Here is a 10,415-nt window from a genome sequence, read left to right as displayed (position 1 = left end):
ATGACTGTAGTACCCTGTCTCTGTATCTCTATGTTAGATACCTTATCTTTGTTACTTTTCCCTTGCTATGACGAAACAGCATGAGCAATGAAGCTTCTAAAAGAAAACACTTAATTTGGGCTTTCCGTTCCATACAGAGTCCATTACCATCATGGCAGGAGCATGGCAGCAGGCAGACAAGCATGAGGCTGGAGCAGTAGCTGAAAGGTTACATCTTTGGGGGGGGGAGAGAGAGAATGAACTAGGAATGGTGTGGGGTTTTGCTACCTCTAATGACAAACTTCCTCTGAAAGGGCCACACCTCTTACTCCTTCCCAGGTAGTTCCACCAACTGAGGACTAAGTATTTAAACAAGGGCTGTAGAGGCCCTTTCTCATTCAAACCACCAGAAACCAAGGGTCAAACTTTTGGACCTTATAGGTATATAATTCTGGTGTTCTGCTACCAATGTATCTCAGCTTTCTTTTTCTTCCTACTTGTCTCTAATTCCTCCTAGGCTGCTCTTTTCTACCCCATACCTCATGTTTGATCATCTAAATATTCCATTCACCCTTACATCATTCTTTTGTTTTGTCCACCAGAAATATTATAGTTCAAGATCAATATAGCCTACATTTTCTGATCCTGTGCCTACTAAAAGATATTATGGGGAAAATACACGATGAGCAGAGTGGTGGCATTGGACATCCATGGTCTCCAACTCAGTTTCATGTTTGTTGGTCTTTGTTCTTATTGTTAGTCAGCATTTTCATTATTCTCAGCCAGTTCCAAATATTCTGTTTTTTCAGCAGTGCCCTTTGTTTTCAACCTAATATTTGGATTGCTACTACATGCCAGCTTATTTTCACATTCTGATATTTTTCAATTTCCCGATTCTTCCCACCCCAACAATCTTGTTTTTAAGTCTCAGAAAAAAATGTGTTTATACTCCTATTTAATACAAATTCGCCTTGTCGTGCTTGATCCTATAGTCTTCTTTATGAACAGTCTTTCTTGAAATATTCAGATTTCCCTAGTCCTGTTTTTTTTTAAATCTATTGTTATATTAATCTCTCTTTTCCACGTTGATATTTCTGCCTCTTCATATTCCATTAACTCTCCAGTACTTTATAATGTGGTTTAATACCCCAAAATATTCTTGCTTAGTTTCAGGATGCCTTGTATTTTTCAGTCTTGGTATATATTTTATTATCAATATATTAGCAGATCTTTTAGATTGACTTGTCACTTATCTTTCCTTTTTAATTTTGTATAATTCATTCACTTTACATCCTTATTGTAGCCCCCTTGTCTCTTCCCAGTCCCGCCCTCCTTCCCTCTTACCTCCTATCCCCTTCCCCTAGTCTTCAGAAAGGGGGAGCCTTCCTCCCTTACCACCTGACCCCAACCTCTCAAGTCTCATTTGGACTGCCTGAATTGTCTTCCTCTGTGGGATGGCAAGTCTGCCCCACCAGTAGTAAGTGATCAAAGAACTAGCAACAGAGTCCATGTCAGAGACAGCTCCAGCTCCCCTTACTAGGAAGCCCACATTAAGCTTCCTATTAAGCAGAGTGTCTGGGTCCTTTCCCTGCATGGTCCTTGGTTGGTGCATCAGTCTCTGAAGCACCCAATGGGCCCAGATTTCTTGGGTCTATTGGTCGTCCTATGAAGTTCTTGTCCCCTCTGCGTCCTTCCATCCCCCCACTCTTCCCTATGACTTCCTGTGCTCTGCCCAAAGTTTGGCTGTGGGCCAAAGCCTTGGCTTAGATCTCCTGCTGGGTGGGGTCTTTCGAAGGCCCTCTATGGTACTCTCTCTTCCTCTTCCCTCTCTTCAACTGCTTCTGGTGTCTATTCTATTTGCCCTTCTGAAGGAGAATTAAGCATCCTCCCTAGGGTCCTTTATTTAGCTTCTTTTGGTCTGTGGATTATAGTATGCTTACCCTGTATTATATGGTTGATATCCACTTATAAATTAGTATATACCATGCACTTATCTTTCTAAAACTTAATTTCCACAATTGCCATGATGCTATGCTTTTGTAGATCTCCTTGAACCTCTTTTAAGTACTTTTCTACCTTATTCTTAGTTTACTCTTCTTTTCTTTCCTTTGTTCTATTGGTATTCCTGAGAATTCTGTCCTTGGCCTACCACTTGACTTGCTCTGAATAATTTGTTATGTTTCCCAGCCTCATTCCATACCCTTTCCCTTTTTCTTCACACTCACATGCTGACGCCATTATCCCATAGAGAAAATACAAGCTGGAAGATAAGAACTTTCCCTTGCCCCAGGCTTTTCTTTATCTATTTCTGAGTTTTCTCAAAGTTATATTCTAGTTGCTCTTCTCTTGGTTATATAGTCTTGTCCCATCTCATCTGTTTCTAATGGCTTCTGACAGTCCTATTTTAATGTTTCTATGCTCTATAGACTGAACATAAGTAAAGTTGATCAGCTAGATCCTCCTACTGTATCACCTATTGCCACTATTTATTCCTTCTGTGTCTGTATCATTAAATACTGCCAGCTACAGAAATGAACACTAAAAGGACACTTTCAATTCATATTTATTCCTCTCTGATTTCCTGTATTTATATAACAAGTTCTGGCTTTTTTATTTCTCAAGTCATTCTGACATCCGTCCTGTTTTTGACAGTACCAATAACATGGTTTTAATGTGAGCTTTCAACATCTCCCCTTACATTACTGTGTTATTTTGAACTGATAATTCTGTCTTCAGTACAGGCCCAGTATGGTCGGTCAGTTTATTCTTTTGCTTTTATAAATCATTGTAGCCCACACAGAGAAGTGTCCATACTTTAATTATTACCTTAAGTGCAATCTTTTGAAGGTGCAACAGGGTGTATTATTTCTTTGATTACAACTCTGCAGGGGCTTCCTATTTCACTTTTTTTTGTTATGGCTTACAAGGACTCTTTGTGATGTAACACCGGACCTTGTGCTTTACTTCATTTCTCTTCACTGCCCCTCCATAATCCATATTGCTACTACAAAGAACTTTTCATACCCTAAGGGTGTAGCTCAGCAGAACAAGTGACTGGATATTCTGTGAAGGCCTGACTTTATTCTCCAGCACAACAGGAAGCAAAGCAATAAAACCTAACCTTCTGTATCTTTTTGCATGCTGTCTCTTTCATCTGAAACAGTTTCTCCCTTACTTTTACCATCACCTCTATGATATCAACTCCTTTCTGCATTCCATCCAGTACTCATTATGTCCATGTATGTGTCCCTCTCACCTGACATCAAACTCTGAATATTTTACAAATATAAACAAGAATGTAATTGCTTGGGTTGAATGTGTTCCTGGGACCTCAAAAGTTTATTTACTTGAGTCTCCTTTAGTCTCTTCTACTCCTGTAACTAACTCTGTTGGCCCCTGTAGAACCCCGAAGTCCTATAGAATACAGCTTTGGAAACAGTGCCCAACAATAATATATAAAACCTCCAAAGTAACACCCATCCTTCCATGAGCTAACCCCTGTCTAGCTCTCCGTTTTCATTTCTTTTACTCCTTAGTAAGATCTTTCATGTCTTAACAGTGACATCTATGTCGTTTGCCACTGCCTCCCAACCTTTAGAGTACAATATCCTCTTACTAGCTCCTTTAAAAAAGTGTATAGGCATTTTGCCCGCGTGTATGGCTTTGTGTGGTATGTGAGTAGCTGGTGCCTGTGGAGGTCAGAAGATGGAACTGGATACTCTGGGACTGGAGATAAAGAAGTTTGTGAGCCACCGTGTAGGTACTGGGAACTGAACCTGGGTCCTCTGGATGGGAAGACAGTGCTCTTAACAGATGAGTTATCTCTCCAGCCCTTCACTCACTTTTTTCTCCAGACCAATGTACTCATTAGTTCAAGTTGAGTTAGAGCCAGCTCTTTTGGGCTACCTTCCTTTATTTTTTTAATTTAATGCCTATTAATGTTTTGTCTGAATGTATGTCTGCGCACCAATGTGTGTGCCTGCTGCCCTCAGATGGCTTTGAATTCCCTGGAGTTACAGATAGGTATAAGCCACCAGATGGATAATGGGAACTGAATATGGGTTCTCTGAAAAAGAGGTCAGTGCTCTTAACTACTGCTCTATCTCTCCAGCCCCCAAGTTTAATCTTCCCAACTCCAGACTAGATAAGTGGTCTTATCTAGATGAGTGGTCTTATGATGTTCTATGCATATCTCCATTTACCTTGAAGGTCATTTTTAATGAATTAATATGTGTCTCTCCTATAACACTGGGTGCTTCTTCCAGAAAGAACTACTTCATTAATCTCTATATCTCTAGCACCTTAACCATCCTCCTCCTAAACCTACAGCTCTCAGACCTGTATATTGCTGACTCATACATTCATCCTCAGTTTGCTCTCTTTCCATTCTCTAGGTTTAGGGCAACTCTGGTGATTCATATTTTGCCCTCACACTCTTAGTGCTGACATTAAATGCACTAACATTGAAGAGCCTGGACAGTCATCTTTCACCAGCACTGTTGGAAAAAGACTAAATGATTAAAATTTTCCATTTCAACATGGAATCTGATAAATACTGAAAGTACCATTCAGTAGGTCCATACAGGGAACTAACAAAAAAGCTCAGTCTCATATTCTAGTCATGTTTTTCCTTTCCTAGTCATGTAATTTTTTTTCTGTAGAATAATCCCTGATTCACCAGAATCTCTCAATAATGCTTTTCTACTCTTTCCCTCTACAAAAGAAATTATGCACTTTAAAATATTTTTAGAGGTCGGGAGAGATGGCTCAGCTAAGCAGTTGAGGGCAGCCAGATTCACTTCCCAGAATCCACACAGTGACTTGCAACTGTCTGTAACTCCGATTTCCGGGGATCTTATGCCCTCTTCAGACCTCCATGGGCACCAGGTATGGATGTGGTACATGGACATACATGCATGCAAAACACTCACACACATAAAATAAATAAATCTAAAAGATAATTTTTAAAGTTTCTATTGGACTAAGCCTTTCTGGTGACCTCATCTTCTTTCTTTCCTATAGTCTCCATTCTAGCTGAAACAGAAGAAATCAAGGCTATTTTGAAGGAAAAGGGAATTGATGTAGAGACCATTGCTGAGGTGTACCCCATCAGAGTACAGCCAGCTCGTATTCTCAGCCACATTTATTCCAGTCTTGGTAAGTCTATTGGCCAGCCTGCTAGAATCAAATTACTATTTGATGATGGCTGGTTTCTTTCCATTTCCCCCCCTTCTTTAACTTGTATTACTCTGTTCCATTGGATCCAAGAAGGATTTAAATGCAGGAATCCAAGTTTCTGAACCAATCTTTTATGAGCAGGCTTGATAATTTTAGATGTGTTTTATGCATACTTTGGTATGTAGGACATGCTTGCTTATATTCTTTTTATAAATGCATGTTTAACTAGCATGTTCTCCCCTTTCTTGGAACCTATATTTCTGTTTTGAATACACGCTAATTTTATGTTGAGTAGTGATCAAGGAATTTGTTTTAGATCTTTTATATTGTTGTGTGATGAACTAATCATTAACAAAAAAATATTTAATCTAATACCTTTTTCTGAATAGTCATTTTTTCTTTTATTAAATTTAATGATGGAATTTTTATGTTAAACAAATTGCTACACTGTTAACTAACAGAAGATATCAGGGCTGGGAGTCTGTAGCTCAGTGGCAGAACACTTGCCTAGCAAAAACAAACCCCAAGTTCCAGCCTTATTACCCAATATAGAAAATGATATGTAAAATTTCTAAACAATCTTTGCAAGAGGCTGAATAACCACCCCTTTCCCCAAATACCCAGTTTTTGATCTCTAGTACCTATAAATATTACCTTATATGGCAAAAATAATTTTTCAGGTGTGGTTAAATGAAGGAACTTGAGATGAGAATATCACCCTAGATTGTTGAGGTGGATCCCAAATACAATCATAGAAACAGATCAGGTTACAGAAGTAGCTAAGACATAACAGATATAAAAGACTGGTTTTATTAGTCACGGTTCTCTAGAGTAACAGAACTTATATAATTATGCATAACATGATATAAGTATCCCTTGAACAATCACAAACTCTATATGTATTTAAGCAGGTTATAATAATGTCTAATATGATATAACTTTACCTCATACAACTGCAAAACCATTATAAATTTAGAATAGGTAACAATGTCACTTGAAAGACATCCTTTTAGTATCTCAAACTTAAGTATGATAATCGTTGGTATTCTCTTAATTGATGCTATATCACCTGATAAATTGAGGAAAGATATGGGTGGTGGTGGTGCCTGCCTTTAACCCCAGCACTTGAGAGACAGAGGTAGCCTTGTCTACAGGGTAAGTTCCAGGATAGCCAGAGCTACACAGAGAAATGCTGTCAAAATAACAAAAAGAAAGACAGAGTGAGTTCCTGGATAGCCAGAGCTATACAGAGAAATGCTGTCAAAATACCAAAAAGAATGAAAGGAATGAAGGAAGGAAGGAAAGAAGGAAGGAAGAAAGAAAGTTAGTTGAAGAAATGAATCACAAGTATCTGTACAGATGCATCCTAAGAAAATTTGGCAGAAATACTCATGTGAGTAAGTTTTTTCTCATGTGAGTTATACTCCTCATTTCTGCAACTGATCTTGTGGCCTTAGCTGGTATTTATAATTAACTCCTACTACTGCCCATTCTGTATATCCTCCACCCTCAGCAAGCATCTCAGCAGGTCTTGGCTCTTTTCCTGGAGGAGTGACCCATACCTTCATTCCTGATGGGCCTGTGCCCTTTGTCATCCTGGATTAGGTTGTTGTGGTTCCCATTGACTTTACTCACAGACACGGTAGCACCAAGAGACACCCTGAAGGCTCTCCTATTCTCCAGACATGGCCTTTCATGCCTCCATTGCGGAGAAGCAATCCAATTCCGCCTTGGTAATCTGGATCAACAACCCTTCCTAACACTGTTATTTCTTTCTGAGCCTCTTGGCTTAAGGACATCAACAGCCCAAAGTGGCCGGGGAGATGCCTGAGCTCCAGTTCAATGGAATGTTTGTTGTAGCTCTTGGCAGGAATGCTCCCCCATTTCTGGAACCAAAACTTCTGTGCCAGAAGACTTTCAGGTGAAGGGAACAGACCCAAAAATTGTCCTAGTGGGTCACTAGGGGTGATAGTGTGTGGAACTATTTCCTTCCCACCCCTTTATTCGTGGACCTGTGGATCCTTGCTATGGGAGAAACTGTACTATACCCTGGATGCTAATTCAAATCTAGATCACCTTCTGGAGAACCTGCTCCAGCCCTTGAGGCTTCTTCCACTTACTTGGCACTGTAACCGTGTCTTCAAAAGGCTATTCCATCTTTCTATTAGGTCAGCTGCTTCAGAATTGTTGGGAACATGGTAAGACTGGTGACTTCCATGATTGTGGGCCCACTGTCACACTTCTCTGGCTGTGAAGTGAGTTCCTTGGTCAGAAGCAGTACTGTGTGAAATACTATGACAGTAGGTAAGGCATTCTGTAGGTCCACGATGGTGGCCTTGGAAGAAGCATTAAATGCAGGAAAGGCAAATCCATAACCAGAACAAGTATCTACTCGAGTAGGGACAACGTATTGTCCTGTCCATGGAGGACATGGTTGAATGTAGTCAGCTTGCCATAACGTGGCTCAGTAGTGGTCTCTCTGTTGCAGTCGCCAGATGTTATAGCCAGGTGTGCCTTGGTGAATGAAGTCCATGTTGTTGAGTCCAGGCTGGCCTTGAACTCATGATCCTCTTGCCTCCAATTCCTTCAAAAATTCTACCAGTGTGTGCCACCACAACTGGCTATTTGGTATGGTTCATTAAGCCCTTCTGAAAGTGTTCTGGATTTCCTAATCCAAACTCCCAAAGTACACTCTACTAACAAGCAATATGGTCAGGCCTGCCACGGCAATACCCCGTTCTCCAGTTCTGTCTTAGTGTTCTATTGCTCTGAAGAGACACTATCACCATGGCAACTCTTTTCAAGAAAAACATTTAACTGAGGTTGGCTCATAATTTCAAAGGGTTAGTCTATTATCATCATGGTGAAAAGCATGGCAACACACAGGAAGAAAGATAGGGTCCTGGAGAAGGAGCTGAGAGTTCTAAATCAGGATCCACAGGCAGCAAGAAGGGAGAACCACTGGGCCTGGATTGAGCTGATTAAAAAAAAAAACTTTTATTGATTCTTTATGATTTTTACATCATGCACCCCAGTCCCACTCATCTCCCTAACCCCTCATATCCGCCCTCTGCCCTTGCATCCTCCCCCACCCAAAGAAAATATAAAAACACATAAACAAAAAAGTGAACAAAACAAAACAAAGCATAGAAAACATTAGTCGCGGAAGCTGTAGTGTGTCCCACTGTGTCCCACAGTATACCCCTCTGTCAAACCATCTTATCTTACAAACGTTCGTTGTAATGAGTCCTTGGTCGGGCTCGAGGTCTCTGGCTCCTGACGCACCATCAATATTAGATCCTCACTGGAATGCTTCCCAGTCCTTCTGTTATTGCCTAATATCACGGAGATCCTGCAGCTTCCTATCAGTAGGACCAGCACCTCTCATGTGCCCCAACAGTTCTCAGATGATGTAGATTTGGCAGTGGCCATTTCAGAGCCCTGGATCCGGGCCTGGATGGTAGCTGAGCTGGTCAGTGTACCAGCTCTCCCTTATTCACACCACCAGGGCAAGCTCTCCAGCATTGCTCTGGCTAGGCCACCCAATGCTGCCACTAGCGGGAGGCAGGGCCAGCTCTCTTGCTCTCTTGCCCTTGGGTCCAGCTCACCAGCACCTCCACCTCCAGAGCCAGCTTCACTGTGCTGCCCAGTGGAGGTGCAGGGCCCTCTCTCCCAAGTGCTGCAGCTGGTCAGGGTCAGGGCCAGCCCAGCCACTCTCATGACCCCAGGGTTTGCTCTCCTGACTACCTCAGGTGGTGAGGAGTAAGGGGGCAGACCCCCGTGCTTGGGCCTGGGCTTTTTAAGTCTCAAAGCTGACACCCAGTGAAACACTTCCTCCATCAAGGCCACACCTCCCAATTATTTCAAATAGTACCTGGTGGCCAAGCATTCCAATCTCTGAGCTTATGGGGCCATTCTCATTCAGACCGAAAGTTGGGGTTGTATTGCTATGTGGATTACTAGGAATGCCCATAACCTTTTGAAGTCAGGATTAGCAAGGAAAAAATTCTCTCCAGAAGAAACCAACCCTATTGAAACTTTATTTCGAGTTTTGAAATCTAAATTTAGGGCTTTGGACTACATTCAGATTTCAGCCTTTAGGTAAATGATGCTTGCTCAACCAGGAAAGTATATATGAATATTATTCCCATTTTTAAAATGTAAAACACTTCAGGTTCTGAGAACTTAGAATAGGGAATATTCTACCTGTGCCAGCAAAAATACTGCCAAGTTAGACTGACAGAGAAAGACGACAAACATGGGGCAAAATGAGAGAAGTCTTTTAGATTTCCAGAACTCCACAGTGGGAAAGCAGCCTGATGAAACTGCCCAGCTGCAAGCACAGGCTCGTGTCCTCATGCATGTGTGGAGGTCAGAGGACAAGAGGTCAGAGGACAACTTCAGGAACTGATTTATCTCCTCCACCATGCGGTAGCCACAGACTGAACTCAGGTCATCAGACCTAGCACCATACACCTTTACCCCAAAACCAGCTCGCTGGCCTAAATTTGTACTGTTTTAAGCTATTATGTTTGTGATAGCTCATTACAGTACCACCAGGAAATCAATATAATCTTAAATCAAGCCACAAGGTGTTATATTTGTAAATTCAATTACAATATAACTTACACAAAATAAAATTTGTATAATATAAATTAGATAATGTAATTTCTATAATATAGATTAAATTTTTGATTAAGTATATAGCTCAGTAGTAGAGTGCTCATCTGTCATGTACCAAAAAAGGCCCCATTCAGTACCTATTATCTCCCCCAAATTATAGAGATTGCCAGTTAAAAATCTTATCAGTCAAATGAGTGCCTCTTTAAAATATCTTGTAAACAAGCCTACAATTATATTAGTTCCCAGGAGGCTACCTAAGAAGGATTGAGTTTCTCAGCCTAGGCTGCGGTGCAAGTTTCAGGCCAGCTAATGCTACATAGGGAGACCCTGTCTTCAAAATATTATGTGACAGTTTCACAATAACAGAACTGCTAGAAATACACATCAAATAAGCTGCTATCTTGCCAAGAATAAAGAGATACTCCACACTAAGTCTGACTAAATAGTGTTCTTCCCCATGTTAGATACTTAGGAGTGATGGGCAGCTCTTTTTCATCATCTATATAAAAATCTGTCTGTCTCTCTGTCTCTTGTCTGTCTTTTTCTATTTATCTATGTATGCATCTGTATCTATCTATCATCTATCTATCTATCTATCTATCTATCTATCTATCTATCTATCTATCTATCTATCT

At 40.8% G+C, this 10,415-nt stretch overlaps 1 protein-coding gene across 1 annotated transcript in view; it reads left to right on the top strand.

Moving 5' to 3' along the window:
• The window catches only part of Phka1 (phosphorylase kinase regulatory subunit alpha 1), a gene marked incomplete in the record, with an annotated part of 135,532 nt that overhangs the window by 30,202 nt on the left and 94,915 nt on the right, over positions 1 to 10,415 (top strand). The window contains 1 exon segment of the mRNA XM_055595737.1: positions 5,002 to 5,136. Within this exon segment, the coding sequence (XP_055451712.1) occupies positions 5,002 to 5,136 (135 nt within the window).

The sequence above is a fragment of the Psammomys obesus genome, unplaced genomic scaffold (assembly GCF_907164565.1).
Source record: "Psammomys obesus unplaced genomic scaffold, mPsaObe1.curated_primary_1811, whole genome shotgun sequence".
Classification (NCBI taxonomy): Eukaryota; Metazoa; Chordata; class Mammalia; order Rodentia; family Muridae; genus Psammomys; species Psammomys obesus.
The sequence above is the reverse complement of the archived record's forward strand: the minus strand, read 5'-3'. Positions and strand labels throughout refer to the sequence as shown.